Here is a 23,216-nt window from a genome sequence, read left to right as displayed (position 1 = left end):
CTGGGGAAGCCCCTCTTCCTCCAGGGGTTCTAGAGGGAGCACAGCCAGGCAGCAGGGCAGCCTGACCTGAAAGTGAAGACCTGTCCCGCACCAAACTAAGATGCTGCCATTTCCAGAAGTGTCTCTCCCCCTGCTCCCCATGCCCACTGGTGCTCACACCCGCTTCCCGGTGCTGGTGCCTGCACCCGCATGGTTGTTCGGGGCCTTGGGTCAGCTCTCAGTCCTGGCTGAGAAGTAACCCAGCCAAAAAGACCACTGCATTTTCACCCAGGCCCGCCAGCTGATGAGGCCTAGCACGCAGCTACACGGTCATTACTCTGGAGGCAAGGGAGGCCGTGGGTGCGAAGGGCTTAGGGGTGAACCCTGGGTTAGCTTACATTGACGGCAAAAACCACATCTCCCGCTAGGAATGTACCACTGGGTGGTATTAAACCCTGGACCAAGAGCATTATAGCTCTCACACCTTTTGTGACTTTAGTCTGGTAGCTATAAAACAGCATTTTTTCCCTCCAGACACACAAATGAGTGCAAACAAGTATTTTTATTTATAAAGATAGAAACTTTTAATGTACAACCACACCCTAACGGAATCTACTTATGTGAAGCACTCAGATAATCCTCACATTAAATATTTGTCTTGGGTCAAAAATACAACAAAATTGTTAATGGTAAAAGAATCTTTAATTGGCCTAAAACACAAGAGTCCTGCTGTTAGGATTCGTAACTATTACATTATATTTTTTAAGTGAAAAACTCTTGCAGATTATATATTGTAGTAGCTATCACTATTTATTTCATGATATTAGAAATTAGTTTAGAACTACCTCTTATCATTAATTCACCTTTATCAGCACAATGTTCTATGAATAACATTAGAAATCATAAGCAGTGACCATCACAAGGAGATGTGTGACTTGAAAATGATAAAATTATACTTTAAAAGGCTTCTGAGTTGTGATTATGTAATTTCAAATGACAAGAATGGCAGTTATAAGAATGAAGTCCAGAGCAGAGAGGAAGAGATGAATCACAATATTTCCAGCCATTTTCAGTTATAAATATACTCTGTGAATCTTGCTTCAAACTATTAGGCATCAGTCAATGCATTTTATAGATTCATCATTATAGTATTCGAGCACCTAAAAGTCCAAAGTTTCTTAATAACAGGCTAGGGCTTAACACAGAAATTAAGGAGACAAAATTTAGAATTGTTAGAGTTAAGTTATTTTACAGATCCTTTTCCCAAACACTACAACTCAATACTGCCATGAACTCCAAACAGAAGTCAAACTTCACTCCAGAAGCTTTGATTCATATTTCAAGACTCTTGCTCCAAGTCAGATGGACTGTATAAACCGGTAAGTTTTCCTCTACCCTTTGTTACAAGCTATTCCTCCCTGCTTTACATAAGTTATAAGAGAAACAGTTTTCTCTTAGTATTTGTTGAATCAATAGCTAGCCAAGTACAGCTGAATGCTAGCAAATACTGATACCCCATGCCAATTTCTAGGAAAATTAGTGTTAGTACTTAAATCCTCTGACTGCAGGAGGCAGAGAAGCCCTGGTCCAATATCCCAGAGGGATGAGCAGTCCTGACGGCTCTGTCACAGGACCTGCTGCTCTGATATTGGCATGCCCAAGCTCAGAGTAACGCCAGTTGCAGACAGGTAAAGTAGATGTTTAGCAGTCTGAATACAGCACCTGGCTTTGCCATCTAGTGGGCGCTGGGAAACCGTGTGCTTCCTTCTCCCTTGAGCTGCTGGCGAGTATGTCTGATTCAGATCTCCTGTGGCAAGCGAGTTTTGATGTACCTCCTTGATTTTGGGCTGAGGCCAATTTATGAGCCACAAAGTGCTACTTATAAAGTTGTGATGGTTCAGGCACCACTACTTTTCCCCTTGTGCCCTGCGATTGCTTTCTGTATATATAAATATGAAACACAACATAAAACTTCGCCACTAGCTGTTACAGCAATTCACCTTATATCCACCCAGTGTATAGTGTCTGAGTCTGAAAGTGTTCCGGACATAAAGGAAGTTATCTAAGTAAGCACAGCTGAAGTGTCATTTCAGTCACACCATCCACCTGGACCCTTGCCTACCTGACTCCTGCTTGCTTTCCCCTGATTTCAAATAGGAATGGCTCATATTGCCTTTCCTCCATGATCTCTGTGCCCTGTCTGTGTTGCTCCTTAGCACAAAACTAGCAAAATCCTTTGCAACCTAACTAATCCTTTCCAAAACCTGAAAGGAGAAAAACATGACCTTACTCACTGGATAAAAAAAAAAGAGGCCTTCACATTGCTGCCTGAGCACATCAAACCATGCCCCAAAATAGAAAAGCTATCTCAATGTAATTCAGCTGTGGTCTCTGAGATAAGGAGAAAAAACCCCCACTCTTTACTGTTTTTACCATTAGGACCATGTTTTGTTTAACATTCTATGTATACATTGAGGTTTACATTTTGCCAGTATATGAAGGTTTTAATATAACTGGAGAAGGGTGAGGTTCATCAAAAATACAGGAATTCTGACAGATGATAAAGGATGGGAGAGGAGTAATTCTTCTCTTTTATCTGTATGGGTTTTGTTAATTGGGTAATAGGACAATAACCTTTATGATATGCTAATTTGTTAGATTAGAATGTGTTTGGGCTCAGTAATAAAACTGTCCTGACATCTGACAGCTCTAAGAAGACAATTTATGAGATCAGGTTCAGCATCTGATACATCCTTATGTAACCCTACAAGCAACATGAGGATTTCGTGGTATCATATAAATGTAGGTGAACTGACATTTAACCAATGGAATAAGATGCTCCAAATTCACTATGGGCAAGTGCTCATGTATAGTTTGCCAACAAATATGTTACTTACCTGGTTTTGCAATAGAAGGGCATGCAGGGAAGGTATTCCAGTGCTCAAATCAGTGATGAGAGCTCTGCCAGCTGCCATTGAGCCACAGCTGCAAGCCTGAAAAGAACCATTTGTGCACTAGTTAGGGTGATTATTTTTGTCATGAAGAAAGTTTTCCATTATGCAAGTGTACAAAGCTGTGCAATAACTCTTCATGTGGCTGTTTAGAGGGACAAACGTAGGAGAATGAAAGAAGCTGCACTTTCTTGCTAAGTCAGCCCCATGTATGCGATCATTTGTCAGGTCCGGTTCCTCTGTCAGGCTCAGCCCACGGGCAGATGAGGTAGAAGGTAGAAAACTGGGATCATGGGGCAACATGTTACACTTCTTTGAATCCTTTAAGTCCTTGCTAGTCCCATTGGTTTTAGTGGAAACTGCTGTTCTACCAACAAAGGCAAGCAAAGATCCACTGGATCTGCTCACACATGCACAAAGCAGCACAGTTCTTGGTGCTCTGTCCTGCAAAGGTCTCACCAGTGCTAACAAGGAGTCAGTTCCCTTTTCCAGCTTTCCTTCCAGGCCTGCTAAAATCATGAGCATGTCCCAACAGGTTAAGACACAAGAAACCATCTCTCCTGTCTTTGTCTTGCATTCACACCACTGAGAACTCTTTTCTGGAAGCATTAGTGGGATATGCCTAGGAAAGAGCTCATGCTGCAAAATACAACTTTGTGTATTCAAATAGTATTTTGCAAGGCCCTGCACACATCACCCCACTATTACACTGATTCTTACAGGAATCTTTGCTATCCATCCAATTGCTAACCATTGCATGTCATGGACTATGGCTGCATGGTGAGTACCACATACTGGAGCACTCCTGGTCACAGCACCAGCCCACCTGTCCTAGAAGTTGCAAGACCAATGCCTGAGGGCTGGAAGATGCATATTTAAGCATCACAAGGTCTCTTTCTCTACAAGCCCCAGTTCCAGTTATTCCACTGCAGTGAAAGGTGTGCAGAAAATACATAAATCTAGGTTAAAAGGCATTTGGGCAATAGGAGACACATATTGCCAGATCCTACCTAGGAGTACTACAATCTGAAATATCATCTTTGCATATATTATATACAAGCCATGGACCTGTAGATGTGTGTGGCACTTTTATCCCTTCAACTATAATAATAAAAAAATAAACCCTATGCTTGTACATACAGCCAATGTATTTAACATAGTGCCTTTCATAAAGCTGCATATGACTGATTTTTTTAAACTATCATAGTTCTTTATTAGTGAACAAGATTTAGAAGAAGCTGTTTTGAAAGTGCATAAAAATTCTTTTCCTTCTGAACTATAAATATTTCAGAATTTCAACATCAGAAATAAACTAGGCTATTGATTCAGCAGGGTACTGACAGGCACTTCTAAGCACTGAAGCACTGGATTGTGCTTATGCCTCTTCGAGCTATAGCTGCTTCCAGACCTTACTGAAGTCAATGACTCTGCTAAGGACTCTCCTTCCAGTCTTGGTGAAGGGGGTAATTACACAACCCCCATGTGCATCAATACTAAAAATAACAGGAAGCCACAACCCCAGACCACCGCACAAGGGTGATGCCCAGGGACTGCTTACATGTTTTACACTGAAAGCACACCGCCAAACTAAAGAAACAGTACTGGGCTTAGGGCTGAGGCCATGGCATTGTCTTCCTGGGAAACACTTGTTTCCCTCAGGTGCAGAGTTGTGCTCTGCTGAATACCACGGCACTGCTTCCACACAAGAGCAAGAAAACACCTTACTTTGCTAGCTGACCTGCTGGTCTGATGGCAGCACAGCCTCTGAGGACATAGCAAATGTGGTTTTGCTCTCCATCGCTTTTTAAACAGAAAGTCCCTGTGCGTGTTTTAATGATGCACAGAAGAAGATACCCACCGATTTGCACAAGAGGATTCTGAAATTCAATCATGTAATTTCTTAATGATACCTGATTAGCTCTAGAGACACTAGATACAAAATGAGATTTCTAGGGAAAGCATTTTCCCTTGATTTATGCCCAGAATTTTACTGACTCAATTACTTAGAGCAAAATAGAAAAAATTAATTTCTTCAACAGCAAATTAATTTCTTCAACAGCAAGAGTTTTCCTAACATTCTGTTAGGAGTTGAATATCTGAAATAAATAATGTAAGAACCTCACTTGTTCAGAGGATAATAATCTTAACTCCAAAAGATACTCAAGAAGCATGCATGAAGTTCATAATGGAATACATGGAGGCTGCAGAGAAAACAAGGTTCATGTACTACACATGGCAGGGAACTGTTCTTCATGCCACAATGCATAGGACTGGAAATATTAGGTTTATAAGCAGCAAGAAAGACATGATGCTAGGAAAAACTGGAGTAGATTGCTTGGATAAGTAATGCAGCCTCCACTGATGGGTATCTTCAAGAGTAAGGTGGACAGATTTGTCAGGATATAAGTAAACTTGAGCCAAACTTGGGTACTGGAAGAGACTAGAGAGTTTTTCAGGGAGCCTTGCCTAGTAAGCATTGAGGACCAAGTAAAACCTATTTTGTTTGTGGAAAGAGCACCTGGAAACACATTGGCCTCAGGTGGCAGTTAATGCCAGGCTGGTGACTCGGGAGAGTTCTGTTTATCTTATTAGACTCCTTTAATCAATCTGTGGTCACAGAGACATGAAATTGCTGGACTATTCATTAGCTCTCTGAAAACATTTGCAGTCTTACCTTTCCTACAAATGCAACACAGTCCTCAACTCTACAATCCATGGCTGCCTGGAGCCGGGCCCCCTCCAGGCCTCAAGAGAGGTATTTACACCCTGAAACCCACAGCAGGATCATGCTGGGACTGTCAAGTGACAGTGTCCTGGTCCCGGTGATGTGGCAGCAGACGGACATGGTGGGCTAGCGGACACACAGAGTCTGAGACCACAATGGTGAAACAGTGTCAGTCTGTGCTGCCAGGCACCCCTCAGCTGCAAAACCAGGGTCCTCCCTCTGACAGCAGTTGATATGTAGAAAAAATTAGAACAAAACAGCAGTTATGGGACTGAAGTGTTTTAGACACTGAAATCAAGAGACTCTCTTACCACTCTGCCTCCAAATTTTGAGGCTGTCCCTGCCCAGGCCCCCCGCACTGGGCTGGGCTCCCCAGTCCGCCTTCCCAATGCAATGTTCCACTTCTGGAGAAGACCAGCAAGTCCCGGGGGTTCTTTGAAGATATTTGTTGCAGAGACACCTCTCACCTTTCCTGGTGGCCCCCTTCCACCCAGCAGCGTCCCTCACTGTTCCAGGCCTCTGTAGAAAACATGGTGGCGGGTGAGGAGGGGGTGGCCTCCTCAACCACCTGCCCAGCTGGGGCCCCTCAGCTGCCGCAGCTCCTCCCTGCCCTGACAGGAGCAGCTTCGGCCCCAGCAGAGCTGAAATCCGGAGCGAGACTGGAGCAGCAGCACTGCTGGGGACCTGCACCCACTCCCCAAACTGGATGTGCCATGCCCTGCCCGGCCAGGAGAGCTGTGGGATGGGGAAGACAGGCCTGGCCCCACTGGCGGCCCTGCCTCAGACCTGTGGTTTCCTCACGTTCTGGAAAACGTCAAAGCTGGAGCAGGAGCACCTGGGATGCTTCCCATTCCAGCGCATGTTTTCCTTTCCAGGGCTTGCTTATTTTAAAACACACCTTAGCCAGTCACCTGCTTAGGCTGTCATCGGCAGCCCCCGAGTCCCACGCGGGGTCCCAGCGGTGCAGAGCACCCCTCGGCAGCGGCTCGGCACCTCGCACGCCCGTGACTTGCATACCGAGAGGGCGTGCGGCTTTGTGGGCTTTTGAAAGCCTCTCTAATTATGCAGTGGTTTGCTCATAGCCATAGTGTGTGCGGTCAATAGCACTTGGGCAGCTGGCCAGCAATGCAATGCCCTTCCAGTGTTCTCGCGAGTGTTTAAAGCACTTTTTAGAAAATTAAAATATTAACTAGCCTCCATGAAAACAGTATCTATCAACTAGCATAGACCAAGTTAAGGGTGAATAATGTTCCACACTGAAATCTGAACAACTTCAGTGCAAATGTAAGTAAAAATAAAATAGTGCCAAAACACGGCTGTTTTCCAGAAACAAGCCAACCATTGTTAACTCTGACTGCAATGACCTGTAGCACTACAGTCATAGTTAAAAGTGCAGAACTTCTTACAGTCACCTGCTTTGTATGCAGTTTTTTTTAAATTATACAATGTAGTATTTTAGCATCTTCCAGTAAATGCAGATATTTTAAAGTATTTATGAATTTTAAGGTAAAGGAAGCCTTTTATTTCCAAGGTTTGTTAAAAACTGCCTGATGAAATTTAACCTCATTCCTTTTGTCTACCTGCTGCTAAATCAGAAGAGAGCTTAGGAAACCTAGTGATGGATGACATGTGATGAAATTAGTAAAATGTGCATGAAATACGAACTGAACAACCGATGCATGAATTACCTAGGAATGGATCAGCATTCCTCCATGAGTAGCAGTAATTCCGGCTTCTAGACTCAACCTCAAGGGTACTTCTATCCCAAGTACAAATTGCTGAATACCAGGCACTGAACACAGTAACTCAGATGTCTTCTTGTGACTGCAGAATGACTCCACATGGGGATACAAAGCTTTTATTAATAGTACCGTAAGATGCTAACACAAAACCACAACTGTGTGTATTGGAGGTGAAAACCTCGCAACTTCGACTTAAAAGATGAGATGGTGACTCTCCTTTTCTTTCACGTATTTCTATATGAAACTTTGTTTAAAGTGACTGTTTAGGTTTCAGAAATGTGTATTTGTATAGCTAGAGTAAGTGCCATGTATTCAGCCACAACAGCCTATTCCCCCATGCTAACAACAGGAAAAACAAGTCTGTATATAATTAGTGCAATGCATAAAACCTCTTATTTTTAGGTAGCTGTAAAATTTCCAGTTACTTAAGTAGTTATCCAATATATTGCCAAACTTCCCTTTACTAGGGGTAACCATAATACATTCAAAATAAGTAAAGATACAGTTAACACAATCCTACATCTTTTCCTCAGGGAAAACATTCTTTGATTTAACTTCCAATATTGACACATGCACAATAAGGAGGAATGAAATGTGAGCCTACAGCTATGGCACACTCTCCTTGAACCCTGCACTCAGCCTCATGCTGTAGAGGGTGAAAAGGATGCAGTCCTAGTACTATGGTGTAATATAAGGCAGAAATAGTCACTATTTAAGTCTAATTTTATTCTATGAGCTAATTTTATTCCACTGTTAAAGAATTCTAAAAGGACCCATTGAAATACTTAAAAGTTGTTTCTGTGAGGTCTATTCAGTGAAATGATGTTTTGGTAACTTCACTACAACAGATGTTTTAAGTTCATGGAAACCTCCCCTTTCACCTCCAATGTTACTTAAATTAATTATTCTATTATTGGTCTTTTGTTTGTAATTCAAGAGAGTTTGCTTTAAATAGCTAAGTGTAGCTCAGTGATATGGTTAGCTGATTTGCCCTTCGTTGAAATGCAAAAACACACAAAGAAAACCCTGAAATTTCAACTGTCATTGTTTATTACTGTTTTGGCTACATTCTCTACAATTTCAGCAGCATCTTAAAGAGACAGTTAATGTTTCTTTATATACAATGAAAACAAAATGGCTTGCAACATCAGAAACAAGAGCAACAGTTTAACTGTACAATACTAAATGAAAACCTGTGGTAATACAGCCTCCTTTTTCTGCAACATGGACAAAATTACATATAGGTATTCAGCATCAAGAATGGGATAGTAAAAAGAACGGTGAATGGGAGAGAGATACACTGTTCTGAAAAATAAGTTTCTACCATACAAGGCAGTAAGAAAATGTTTCACATTTTAAAGTATCTGTACAAGCCACAAGAAACATTTCCGTGTTGATAGGAACTCCCAGAAACAGAGAATAACCATGAGCAACTTCTACATCTAGTATCAATGCGCTCTCCAGGTTGAGAACACAATAAACTGACTTAAAGAACTGTACTGTATATTGCCAACACAGATCTGTTTTACATGCCTTGATTGTTAATGAATTACCTACTCTTAATCTCTCTATAACGTACAGTTGACTTGCACCTTAAGGAGGTCATTTGATTCTTTCGCAAAATTAAAAGCAACGTCATTTAGCAGCAGTTAAAAGCGCCTTGAGGGAGACTTAAAAAAAATACAATATCCAATTAGAAAAAGCCATACTTTAAACATTTGTACAGGAATAAGTTGCTGAAATTTAACTGAAAATGTGACATCTGTACAACAATTTACAATAGAGCTAGAAGGGAATTTATCATTATTCCTGCATAGAACATTATACATGACCTGTTTGCATTTGGTTTCATACTGTTGCTTGCTTTTATCAGAAGCCTGGAAAGTTTCTAAGTTTCAATACCACAGCAAGTATAGTAGTTTTAGAAAATTGAGCGGATTTCAAAATTAGCAATCTATTTGAGAAATAAGTACTAGGAATTCCATATCACTCTTCCAATCAAAATTCAGTGAAATGCCACTGCATTTTTGGAGGTACAAGCCTGAGTTGCCAAATAAAATACTACAGTTTTATCTGAGGAATCTGATACAGAACATATCTTTGACCGTCTCACACTCCTTCCTTTGGTTTCGAAAGATCAATGTCTTGGAAAGATGGCAGTTAATTTAGTTTATAGCCAGGCACGGAATTTTTCCTGTGTTTTCAAATTTGCTCACTACCCTTTTTTATTTAAATAATGAAAAACTACCCTTCGTGTTAGAACTTTCCAGTATCAACCAAATGTACTTTAAGTATTAAAAAGATTATTTACAATGTTCCCCAGAAAAAACTAAAAACGTTTTCTTCAGTCTTAAACACAGTATACCTGTTAGTGCGTAACAGGCAGTGTCATCCTTCAATGTTTAAAGGTATTTCTCAGAAGGGTACATTTATTCACAGTCCATGATCCATTCCAATCATACAAATGACACTACGTAGGAGGACTTCAGTCTGAAAACACAGTTATCAAACTTGTCCTGTGTAAAAACACTCAAATGCTTTCAAGCTCAAGTCTGCATCTGGAAACTACACAAAGGTATCATGCCATTCCTCGGTTGGAGAAATTTCAGTACGAAATAATGCTTGAAGTAGGTGGTGTAGGGGATGCTGCTAGCCCAGTCATATGCAAGTTTCCTGAAGAATTTGATCTCCTCATATGAGGGAGAAGATAAGGATCATTAGCCAGCTGGTGGACATCAAATCTATCCTCTTTTCGGTATGCTAAACAGCGTCTGATAAAGGCCTAGAAAAGAAATGTAAAAAGTTACAATACCATTCCAAATAATTATGTCTGCTTACAAGCAAACATGCATGTCCTCCTGGATAAACTAGTTTCTAAACAAATTCTTGTTCTTATGTAATTCAATTCAAATGACAGTATAAAATTTTACTACTGAGTCCAATGAAAAAATGTAACATCACAGCAGGAAAAAAAAAATCAGCAAATTAATTGACTTCAGATAATCACACTTTAAATATATATTTCCATGTTTAGGAACTATACTTACAAGTCAAACATTAGCATCTCACACAGTTAGACTTCTGCATATGTTATCTATGAACGGCTTAGTAAAAACCAGAAGCAAATGTCAGAGGATTGAAATAGTAGAAAGGAGTTCCATGGAGCTTCTAAAACCATTCAGCTATGTGGTAGATGAAGAGTAGATGGAAGATGCAGGGGCAGAATTTCAACGCTTTAGTTGACCTTTGAAAGCAGGCATTACCACGTGCCATGACGGAATAGAGCAAAACATGAAATTTGACAATGGTGGTTGCTAGGTTCAATAGGCATTAAATAACTAACAGACTATTTAAGAAACCACTACCTAGCTGGAACTCCTTTCCCAGAAAAAAATCAATCCCATCCACTTAAAAATACCTAATCAATTGAAAAATTCTGTAGCTATCTTCAGGACTGTTCTTGAGACACTATGTTTAAATCCATACAATGCACACCAATCATTTTGTGCTGAAAGTTTCTGTCAAGTCTTATGTCTAGCATACACAGAACATTTGGTCTCCTGAGAGCTTCAGCTTCAACATTTAATGATAGAAAATCCTTATTATTGCTACAGAACTGATTAGCACATCATTACTTAATTTAGAACTTAATTTAAAAGAATTACATATCTTTGATAAATCTGTTCAGCTGTTTGTTCTTTGCTCCAATTAAAAACTGGAGATTAAAGGAAAAAAATCTGTGATACAAGTTCCAGAGAATCCTGCTAGAATTTACTTCTATCAATTACATAACCAGCACGAACAAGGTACAAAATAAAAATCATGCACATCTGTTAATATATATTCATGTGTTCTTGGACATTATGGATTTTAATCAAATTCTTCACAATAAATCCTTCGTAACAAGTGAATTGTTAGGAGTTGTTTGCAAGATCTTCAGAGTAACAGTTTGTGTATAAAATGTTTGTAAAATACTTCATGCTTCTGTGGTACTGTAGACACACTACTGCGATGCAAAGGAGAACATTACACATAATAGGAAAAAGTGAGGAGGATCAAAGGACAGTTACAGTCTGAAAACTAACTAACAATGTCCTTTCAGGTTCCATATTTATTTCATCTCTGTGTTTTCCAAATCAGAATTTCAGTTTACAAGCTGTTCTCTTCCAACTGCCAGGCCTATAAATCTGAAAGACAATTTAGGATTCTACACAGTCATCATAAATGGTCTGAATTTACAAGTTAGTCTGAAATTGTTTTATAGCATTTCCACCAGAGAATAATTTCTCCCTCTCTCGGCTATCGTGACAATGTTAATAAGAGTGGAGAACGCTGAGAGTTTTTTTTAGTCTTTCAAACAAACAAACAGAACATGAAATACACAGAGAATGTAAAATAAGTTGCCAATTCTCCACGCTGAACTGTCTACTCTTTCCCAACATCCTCTATATAAAAACTATTAATGACAAAGAAATGCAAAGTTAAAAGACAGGGATATAAACTGTTAATATGTAATGTTATCAGTTATATGATGTGTACTTGTCAACTGCGTTCAAAGGACACAATTTTTCCAAATGGGGGTGAAAAAACAAAACCAGCAAACAAAAAACTCAACTAAACAAAAAACCCAGGACAAACTACAACTCTTCAGTCAAATTTTTGTAACCTTAACTGCAACTTGCTCACTAACACTACTTTTAGAAAGCCTAACCAATGGATATATACCACAAATTATAACAGCAGGTTTATGTACCCCAAAGACTTATTTTCTTGGGAAGTTACAGCCTCTAGAAATACGTTTCCTTTCCTTTTAATCTTTAGAAGCTAAATCTTAACATTCTTAAATTTTTTGCAGCTTGTGTCCCAAATCTAAGTATGTTTAATTAGTTGCTGAAACTTGAATAGGCATTCTACTATCTTGGCATTTTTTTCAACGAGCACATCTCTACTGCATCTGGCTTTGAATATATCTTTCAAAAATTAGGACAGTTTTACCAACAAGTAACATATAAAATATGTCCTTCCACACTCACAGAATTGGATCTGTGCTACAGATGCTCAGAGCAGCAATCATTTGGGAAACCACCTTAACCTGTTTCTGAATAGCTAGTCTGTGGAGATGAGTTTGATACTACAAAGGTTTCAAAATAAGATTTTTAAATACAGGAAACATTGCCATCCACACCTTTGTGGCAGATCAACTATTTTGGCAGTCTTATTTCCCGAATCAGCGTCAACATATCTTATAGATTCTTAATCTTAAGACTTTATGTTTCTAAACTCAGCTTTGAGTTAATACACACATACTATGACCTTTCAAGCAGAAGAGTGTTAGCAGGCATATCCTCCAGGTATTTGGTAGTCAAATAGTTCTTCAAGCCAATAAGGCTGCAGAGAATAACACTCATTGTTTTCAGAAAGAGCTTGTTACTGTTAGCAGAAGTATTTCACAAGAACTTCTAGCAAGACAGCCTGAGTGAGACACATAAGGTCCTCTGGGAAAAAGCAAAGCAAACAATATTTGAGGCAGCCTATTTTAAAACTGCTTGCAAATTTCTGGAATGTATATATATAGTCTTGCTTTGAAGTACATGATTTTGAGAAGTCCCAGAGTAAGTTTGCTTAAATAAAGCCATCAAAATACCAGTTCTCCATTATGTTTTCCTACACGTTTAGTTACTACATCCTACAGCATTCTTAAGCTAACAGCAATTTTACAGCTGAATCTTTTATGATTCATGTTTTAACTGTTACTCAGAGATCATAAGAAAAGTTACCTTGGCTTCATTGCTTACAACAGGTTTGACAGGGAACTGAACTTCTGTGGCTTTTAATATTGTATTTTCTTGTAAGATATCTTGCTGTGATTGATTGTGGCCAAATGGCTGAAAATAAGCACATGATTTTTTTCATGAGAGTTATCCAACTACTTTGATTTCATAAATATTTATGCTATAGTAAGTTGTTGCAGTGTTAATACAAACTGCTAACCATTCTGTAAATAAAAAAGTTTCTGTCAAGATTTTCTACATTTCTTGCAGTATCAACGCACACCACCAAAAATTAACACAAGTAATTTTCCATGTAGATTCACATCTTTATGACTATCATTCATAGTCTACTGGAAACAGGCATTTAGATTAAAACTCTAAGATTTTCAAACAACATTTTCCTTACCTTTCTACCATAAAGGCATTGGAAAAAGATTACTCCAACTGACCATACATCAACCTTATTAGAAATCTTTGGTGGCTCTTTGCCAACTACAAAACACTCTGGAGGCAAGTACCTGGAAAACAAAACATGCATCTCAGTGTCTGCAAGTAGATGTATGGCATCACTAGAACTTGTTCAAATATCAAATTATACAAACACTTCACGTACATCTTGTGGTCTTTTGGCAACTGTACAGTTGCCTTACGATCTGCACTCCAACACCTTGCACACTCATCAAAACTGACTTTAGTTTTTTGTATAGTCAGTCAGTCAAATAGAGGATCTATTTCATACAAGCACAAATACTAACATTCTTTACGTAATTCACTAATTTTAATTTTTTTTTTAAATTGGGATCCTAGGTTAAATATGAACCTTCTTCATCTATCAGAGCAAGAAAAGATGAAAGCCATATAGGGCATTTTACAGCAAGCCCTGGTTAGGAATCAAAGATAGTGTAGATATGGCTTAAAGGCCCTTTAGCTAAGTTTTTAGTAAGAATAATGACATTAACCAGAGGGGTGTATGGTAGACAAAGGTGACTGGTATTCCATTCCTATAATCTGCAGGAAGCTATACTTAAAGAGCTGAAAGTTAGGAAGTTCCTGTGCCATTCCTGAATTACAGGAGAACTGGTAAAATGGAACCTCCTTTAAAAAACAAACAAAATCTCCCAAACATATCAATATGGGTGCAGTTAAGTATTATTGACTGTAATATCTAAAATTGAAAAAGGCATCAAAACTATTAGAGCAACTACAGACCAGACACTTTCATCAACAGCATATAAGACTTTAAAAAAATTTTTGAAGAAATATTTGTAGAAATGGAAATAAGCAGAAAAATGAGAAGAATGCAACACAAATATGAATTTCACACAGTATCACAAAATACCTTCTGGAATACTCGTGTACAACTCCAATTACAACAATCAAGGAAAATGACCTTAGAGTGATGCAAGTGCAAAGAAAGCTACTAAAATGATCTGAAGAATGGAGTGCCTACAATTCAGGGGAAAAAACTGAAGGCTATAAAAACACCAAGGAGCAAGTACTAGGAAGGGAAACAACCTACTTCAGGGAGGATGGTGTTGGCACAGGAACAAACAAGTATAAACTGGCCACAAATAAACACAGTCTGTAAATTAGAGGATTAGGTTTCTAATGATCAGAGAACTGAGGTTACGGAACACACTTCAAATCAGATTACTGGGGACAAAACACTAACTAAATTTAATACAAACGTCTGTAAGTTTACAAAAGAGATTATGTGACCTAACTGCCTGGAAAGGCAGGTAACTGGACCCAGTGACTGAGGAAATCCCTTCCTGGACTATGCTGCTCACAGTTTGTGCAATCTGCTCTAAACAGACTCATCCCCCACCTCAACTCACTCAAAAGATTTCCCTCCTTAATGAAGATTTTGGGCTCAGACAAAGTGTGAATTAGAAATGCAGAGATTCATCATGAACCTATAATGGTCAAAGACCTTTTCTGATCCCTTAGTTTACAGACTAGCGTCTGTGGCATTTTAGATTAAACCAAAGGCCAAAATTTTTTGACATACATTCCTACAATAAAATATTTAAATTGGTGTTTAAACAGGTAAAGCATTAAAAAGAGTAGCAAAAGCCTAACACTGCTAGAATGCTTCAACTTGAGTAATCATCTTTTCACAGCATGTGTGCATTGGCATTTGTGCAAGAGTATGTGTGTTTTGTTTTCTAAAAAATCTGAAGGAAAAGGCAAAAACTTTACTATGTGCAGCTTCCGAATATGGGAGAAGTTGCAGAGCAAATAGGAACGACACTGGCTTCTCTGTTTAGAGTTAGGTTTCAGCTCCTGACTCTGATCTTGCTACAAGCAGAACGAGGAGAGAAAGAGCAAATGAATTCAGAAGCAGTAACCTGGCCAATACAGGCTTCCTATTCCACCCACCCTGACACACCTACCATGCACCCAGGCTCAAGGAGCTACTGTGCCATGATGAAGCTGCATCTTTAGAGAGCAAATTCTAGCAACAGCTCTTCTGTAAGCAATGAAATGCTTATTGTCATTCCTGTTCTGTAGGCAGCTCTAAAACTTCAGGTTTTTGGACAAGCATGCAAGTGAACGCAGAAAACAAATCACAGCTGCTGAGCTGTCATTAACCTTTAGGATGGAAGAGTAAATACTCTTTTGTCCTAAGGACATTACCTGCTGGTAATCCCTGCTCTAAGATTTCCAAGGACTAAGCACCCACACTTAATCATCATAGCTCTGTCAAACGTCTTCAACCACCTGCAGCCAAAGATTAAACACCTGCTTCTTCAGGGAAACCATGTTTCTAAAACACAGTGATCATCTCCACATTTTTATTTTTTTGTATATTAAAAAAACCAAACAGCACTCTCACACTCTCTTATTTTACTTGTTATGTTACCATTCTAACATTTGGGAATATCAACATTCATAGTACTGCACAAAAATCTTTGTCATCCATGTTAATACTTTTAATTCTAGCTCTCTCTCCAAATTGGCTTTATAAGAGACCATTTATGAAATCTGAACAATGACCCAGAGTCTAAACAGCAAAATCAAACCAGGCATTACCAGTAAGTTCCTGCTCCCTGTGAAGTTAAATCCATTCCATCCACACCATAGCTATCATCATCCATTATTTTGGACAGGCCAAAATCAGTAATTTTTATTTCTCCACATGCTGTTCCATCTACAAGAAGGATATTACCTATCCAGGGGGAAAAAAAAAAAATTACCTCAAAAAAAGCTAACAGAATGCTTTATTTTCAAAACCAGGCTCAATTTTCAGGAACATCTAACTTCATGAGGTGTAAGTGACACCTTTACATCATCTTTATATCCTCAAGCCTAGAGTAACTTGATTATGACACATCTGAGTGCAGTCTCAGGAACTTTCTAGGTTATCATCATCATCTGAAATGGCTCCCTCAGCTGGGAGCTGGCTGGACAGCGAGGAAACACCAAAATCTAGTGAGGAAACACTAAAATGTAGCAGTATACCAGTTACAATGAAGTTTCATATTTTTCTGCCCAGAACAAATCCTACACTACAGGTTTCAGGGCTTGCATATGCCACAAAATTGTGCCAAGAAATTGCTGCAGTACTACAAATCTCACTCCATGTGTTAAAGCTGTACAATAATTTCTTGATATAAAAGTTATTTGATAAAGTTCCTCTGAGAACAAAAACTAATGAGACTAAGAATACATTCTGTACAATACCATATGAGAGAAATCTATATGAACAGTTTGTTACACAGCAGCAAGCAAACAGGCTGGCACTAAGAGTTACATTACAAAACCCCATGCTTGGAAGTGTAGCAGATTAAAGTGCATGAAGAATACAAGCATCATTCATGGAAGGTGGTAAAACAAAGGCCATGGAATCAAGACGGAATACATCGTTTATTACAATGCTTATTACTCATTGTAAAGAAAACTGTGAAGTCCTGTTTTGAAGTGCTTATGCTGAGATGCTGAAAGTGATTAATTACCTATTTCAATCCTTTACAGGCTAAGAAATACATAAGGGAAAAATTATTTACATGTCAGCATTCCACAATGATCAGACAGGGCTCAGCCAACTAAAGATCTTACCTGTTTATATTGCTAAATACCAATGTACCTATCTATGTGCTATATGATTTCTTCCTACAAATTCAAACCAAAATAATACAAAGTAGAAAAGTTATGACAAACATTTTCCCAAAGAAAAAACAGCAATAGAACTAGGAAGAAAAGCACATGCTGTTTTCAGTTGTTTACAATAAGTGTGACATACAGAAGATAATTTTGGTATTTTCAGGCATGAATTACAAACAAAATAGAGGATAAAAAAATAATAAAGACATTTTCAATCATAACATTCCTCATTTACCTGGTTTAAGATCATAGTGTATAATAGGGGGCTTGATCTCATTGAGATACCGTAGTGCATTTACTATTTGCATTACAATGGACCTAGCTTCCTTCTCTGACATCAATTTATGTTGCTTGAGATAGAAATCCAAGTCATTGCCTTCACAGTATTCTAACACCGTGCAAAACCTAGGGTAGAATTCAGAGAGACAAAATTAAATAACATATCAAACTGTACAATCGGAAATGGAGAAATTACAACCTAGTTTGATACTGGCAAATTTAAGAATGGCTGCCTGAATATTAAACTACATGAATGAAATTGTTAATAGAACACATGCCATAACTACTAGCTTATGAAAACTGACATAAATCAGAACATTCATATTCACCAAAAGAGAAAATGCATCCATATTGACAAGAGGTTAAGTTAAAAAAAAAAAACCACCCTTATTTATGTAGGTACGTTTCTCAATAGAAAAATATATTCACTATGCCTTAAGATGTGACACAATTTCATCAAAGAGGTGCAGCCCAGTGACCAGGGGTTAAGCTTAGGCTAATAATGCTACTGATGTCATTTAGTCTTGGAAAACTTGTCTAAGCTACAGCAGCCTTTTGGAGCTACACTGCAGCAGCCCTTGCTCTGCCCAAAAACATTACAGCACCGCATGTCCCTTTCACCCTCAGGACATCCTGTAGGGCTTGTTAATCAGGTGTTGCAAAACATGTTTTTCATCACTTTGTACAAGGCCTGCAATATTTAGCTGAGACAAAATTCTGCAACTAGTGTGTTTTGTTTCCAAGTCCCCTTAAGGAAACCCTAAACGCTTTGGCTGAAAACAAGAACATATTATTTTTTTCAAATACTCTTCATTTCTGTTTATCTAATATACAGCACTAAAATTATTGCCAGGTTCTAGAAAATGTATCATTTTATGTACTTACGTATCTGTATCCAGGGAGAAGTAGTCATACAGTTTAACTATCCGGGGGTGATCCAGTTCTTTGTGTATTCTATACTCTCTGCAGGCATGTCTAAAAGAAGATGGATACATTAACCTTCTACAATCAATAAAATGCTATTCAATTTAACATATGAAGCGTAAGTCATTAATATTTACTTGTGGTAGTTTTCTTTCTTTTCATCCCTCCAGCTTTTGTTAAGCTGGTGAATCTTCACAGCAGCATATCTTTGTTCATAAAGATCAAAAGCCTAAAAAAGAAACCCACAAATATGGGAAAGTTATAACCAAAGACGATAAAAATAACACCCAATAAAGAGAGGAAAAAAAAAGGCATGTAATTCACAAGTCTACAGTAACGCTACCTCCCTCCCTGGGTTAATCTAAGTTTGCTCAACCAGTGTTTAAAGAGTATACCACATTACAATCCTTCTGCTTATTCAGGTCCCCCTCCCTCCTGCCAAAAATCAAATGTACAAACATACATGGTTCAAACATTAGATTCAGCAGACCCAACACACTCTACCTTGTACACTTCACTGAAGCCACCTCGGCCAAGTAAATGGAGTAACAAATACCGTTCATTCAACGTGGGGTGATCTTTAAATCTCAAAAAGAAAAAAAATATTAATTCTATTTGAGGTATACAAATAGGGTCTAAAGTGTAAATCTCTTAGTATTACTTCTCAAATGGAGATTTTTTTTTTACTAGCAATATATAATACATTGAACAACATTACACCTTATGGCACAACTATGCAACACGGCCAACTTCAGTACCTTTTGACTATTTAGTGTACAAATGCTATCACAACACCATCATCAAACCAGTCAATTCTGGCAAATTTTTGTCTACTTTTGTCTCTATTTTTGTGAGGATAAGACAAGCACCATTAAATTTAAACATGCGATACAAGGGCTCTCTTGTCGTTGTGCCAAATTTTACAGAAGTCTCAAACTTCAGCTTTCTGGAACAGACGAGGGGGATATTCTTCCAATTTCACATGAAACATGACCAGGCCTGTTGTACATACCTGCCTCTTTTTAACAAAATGGGGTTTATATAACAATAAGAAGTTAACAAATAACAAACAGCAATATGGGGAAAACACACCAAAGGACTGAGTATCTGCTTGTACTCTAATCAAAAGCAAGAAGAAAACACTCCTTCCAAACACCAAATGATGCTGCAGGACAGAGAAAAGGACCATACTCTCTCCTGAAATGTGCGGAAGACAAAATACATCCTTTCATCCAACCAGGGGGAAGGGAGGTGAATACTCACCACTTTCCTAGTGCAATGATGAGACAACTATACTCATGAATCCAGGGCCAGATGCCAGTTACATGCCATATAAAACTTTAAGGAAGCGTTTAGGGCTAGTCTGCCAATAGGTCATCCCATCCTTCCATGTTCTCTATCGTTTTGGAGGTATGGTCATAGTCAAGTATTTGAGGGAAGATGCATATTCTTGCTTACTGTGCCCCTTTTAAACATAAAACTTTCCTTTTCCTCACTATGAAAATACATATTTCAATGCTAAAGACATTTTTTAAAACATCATAAACAGTAAGTAATGCACTTAGTGTAGAAGAAATAACAAATTTAGAGGTAGCATCATTAGGTGATTGATGTCATGTGACCAGTAGCCCAATTCTTTAAAACCACAGTCAACAAATTTAGATTTATATTTTCTTAGTTCTTCAATTACACGTATACTTCTAGTAGGGCCAATCTTGTGAACCTTACCACCTTCCCTCTCCACTGCTGCTTCTGCTACTCCGTGTGGCTCTCCGTGGCTCAGAACCTACACCTTGCAGGTAGCCCCAGCATCACATGGGCTATAAACCCAGACAGGAAAGCCCTAACCCACACTCTCAACTTGTCCTGTTATCCCAGTGCAGTTGTAAATAACACATGCAGACATACAAGTTTACCCACCTCTGAACTGGGCAATATTTCCTACTCTTCATTGCCAAGGCTGGAATGCCAAACAGGTGAGTTTGCTGCCTACTTTGCTTGGGGAGGGCATACATGGGTAGAGTAATGTAGAGGGGAATGTTGCTAGAGCAAGAAAGAGGGCTCAACTTTGCTGGAAGCTGAAAACCCAACAGGATTTGAGTCAGGACCCAACAGCTGCTTTGCTTAAAACCCTCTCCCTTATCAAATGGCCAAGTTGACAAATTGTGTTAAGGAAAGACAGCGGGGGCTACAGACCTAAATTACTTCTCCATTGCTTCTGTCTTCTATATTATGAGTGTAAGCTGCAGCTTGGCCACTTGGTAAATACTCAAGCCTAAACTCCCACAAAAACATGAACAAACAGTTTAAAGCTTTTTGTTCTGTACCATAAAATGTGTCAAAATTGACTGCAGAAAATGAGCAATGAAGCTGCAGTAGTCTGCCTGTCCATGTCCTGTAACTCCATTTTCCACTGGGAATGTAATTTGGACATTCTTTGCCCCAAATATGCAATATTTACACAGTCAAAGCCTGTCATTTTTCTGTGGCATTTATTACTTCTTGTTGAAGGATGCCTTTTAAAAAAAAAAAAACAACAACAAAAAAAAAACAAACCAAAAAAACCCCCCAAACACCAAAACCAAACTCTTCTAATGCAAACACTGAAGATTAAAAAACGTTATCATTTAACCTGCAAAGAACTGCTTGTTTATTTGTTGTAGAACATTTATTTTTGAAGGAAAATATTCTGCCATTGAATTGTAAGCATCAACATTAATTATTTTTCATACCCAAAACACAACACCAATTTAGCTATCAATTAGCACTATAGTACATGGTAAAAAAAATTTTCTGTATTCCTGCAGGGTAGGTCTGGGGACCTACCTGTTGCATGAAACCTCCCAGCCGTTTTCTTGCATTATTGTCAGCTAAGTGAATTGCATTAGGTTCCCTTACAAGACTTTTTTTTAGCCTAGTAATATGGTCTAGCAAGTTTTAGCTCTCCTGCACTATAAGCTGTGTATATATGTTATTCCTTGCATATTCAATAAAACCATTAGTAAGTTTACTAAATATAAGTAATTCTATTCTTTTTGAAGTTTAAATAAGTTGGTGTTTAAAATATATACATAAACAAAGAGAACCAGAGAAAAATTTATGAACAAGCCTCTCCTCTGTAGGTAAAATGTGATTTCAGAGCATTATTTTAAAAATAGACATGCAAAATTAAGACAGTAAGTCTCTTACTGTGAATTATCTTCATTATTTATTCTTTTCAGTTCTCTTATGTGAAGATTCCTAACTCTTTCCAAACGTTCAAGTTCTGCTTGTATTTCAGCTTCCTCCTGCAAATGAAAAGAATGGAATATAAAAGCTCATTTACTCCCCATTTGAAAAGGGTATTTTTACCCCTGCATCAATACTAGTGGTGATGGAGGAACATTACATTACAAAACCCTGCTGAACTAGAAGAAAGCACTGCTTTTCTCTTAAAGCCAGAAAAATTCAGAAAGATAAGGCAAAAGCCTGTTTCAAGGAACCTTTCTGTCCATGAACCCACAGGTAATGGGATGTTCACAGTTTTGTTCTGCACTGTAGGGATGCTATTTGAAATGAGAAGCAGCTGGGTTTTGTACCTCAGCCAAGGAGAGAAATTATCTGGGAAGCGGTCTGAAATTGATGTACAAAGAAGAAAAAACTGAGATATGTGCAGTTACAGATTTGGTACAAACTGACAAATTAAGAAAAGATGTTTAAAATATTTTGAGGCTGAAGTGCAAATCAAAGAAAGAATGAAAGAGTAAGTCATTACAGCAGAAACGTTCTTAAGGTGTTGATACAAGACACCAAAACCAAGCTAATTTAAAAAGATTTTTCCATTTGCAACTTATTAAAATTACAAATGCAGAATGCATATTGCCTAAGATTTTGAGTGCAATTTCAAAAGAAGCATGTCAGGTATGAGCACATTCCTTAACTAATTTCAGCACTTAAAATTATCTCATCTTTATGCTACATATTAGAGAACATTGAAATAGTTGTTTATTCAGATTCTCTAAAAAAGTAAAGACTTCATGATGCCTAATTTGTGGAAACCTACATATCTATACTCGAAGTGAAAAACGTATACTCATTGAAAGACACTGTAGAAAGGGTTATATCAATTTCAGAGTTAGTACCTCTAGAACTTGAAAGTTTGAATAAATGGGAGACAAAATTAGTCCATACCAGAAAGCTCATAATTATGGAATTATTCTAGCTGAAAAGGAAAAAGAAGGCCTGGCATCTGATACGTTATTTTTTTTAGTAGCAGCGCCAGTGGAAGCAGTGCCCCACATCATCTCTTGTTATTTTGGCACAGCCTCTTGTACAGCCACATGGTGAACCAAACTGGAAAACTAATCAATCTTATTTTTTTCCTTTTTTGTTTAGCTTTAAAAAAAAAAAAAAGAAAAGTGAAAGCCTTGCAAAGATACATATTTGGTTTTTGAAAGAAGCTAGATCAGTTCTCCAGTCCAATTTATACTGTGACTGCACAACCTGGTGGTGCTAATAAAAGCGACAGGGCAACAAGTCACAAGGGGATGGAGGCAGAAGTCAGCAAAGGGGAGAGAAAATGCTGTAAAGCTGATATTTCCGAACATTGTATATCATAAAACCACATCCTGAAACAACAACTGTATTTATATAATCTAAACCACACATTAAATAACCACATTTGCAATGAGTTGAGGAGTCCAGACCAGACAATTTCAGTGGATATCCTGAATCCCTCCCCATAAGCTAAGGAAAACAA

At 38.3% G+C, this 23,216-nt stretch overlaps 1 protein-coding gene across 3 annotated transcripts in view; it reads right to left on the bottom strand.

The window, feature by feature from the left end:
- Positions 1-8,424: 8,424 nt before the first annotated feature.
- TLK1 (tousled like kinase 1) overlaps positions 8,425-23,216 on the bottom strand; it is a 72,085-nt gene continuing 57,293 nt past the window's right edge. For all 3 annotated transcript variants that reach the window (XM_075028451.1, XM_075028450.1, XM_075028452.1), the window contains exons 13-21: positions 21,668-21,765; positions 18,983-19,064; positions 18,616-18,707; positions 18,440-18,529; positions 17,511-17,680; positions 16,205-16,340; positions 13,575-13,686; positions 13,175-13,282; positions 8,425-10,179 (exon numbers count right to left, since the gene is read on the bottom strand). In XM_075028451.1, coding sequence (XP_074884552.1) covers positions 10,003-10,179; positions 13,175-13,282; positions 13,575-13,686; positions 16,205-16,340; positions 17,511-17,680; positions 18,440-18,529; positions 18,616-18,707; positions 18,983-19,064; positions 21,668-21,765 — 1,065 coding nt within the window. In that variant the 3' untranslated portion in view covers positions 8,425-10,002. The remainder of the gene's footprint in view (positions 10,180-13,174; positions 13,283-13,574; positions 13,687-16,204; positions 16,341-17,510; positions 17,681-18,439; positions 18,530-18,615; positions 18,708-18,982; positions 19,065-21,667; positions 21,766-23,216) is intronic.

The sequence above is a fragment of the Buteo buteo genome, chromosome 5, assembly GCF_964188355.1.
Source record: "Buteo buteo chromosome 5, bButBut1.hap1.1, whole genome shotgun sequence".
Classification (NCBI taxonomy): domain Eukaryota; kingdom Metazoa; phylum Chordata; class Aves; order Accipitriformes; family Accipitridae; genus Buteo; species Buteo buteo.
The sequence above is the reverse complement of the archived record's forward strand: the minus strand, read 5'-3'. Positions and strand labels throughout refer to the sequence as shown.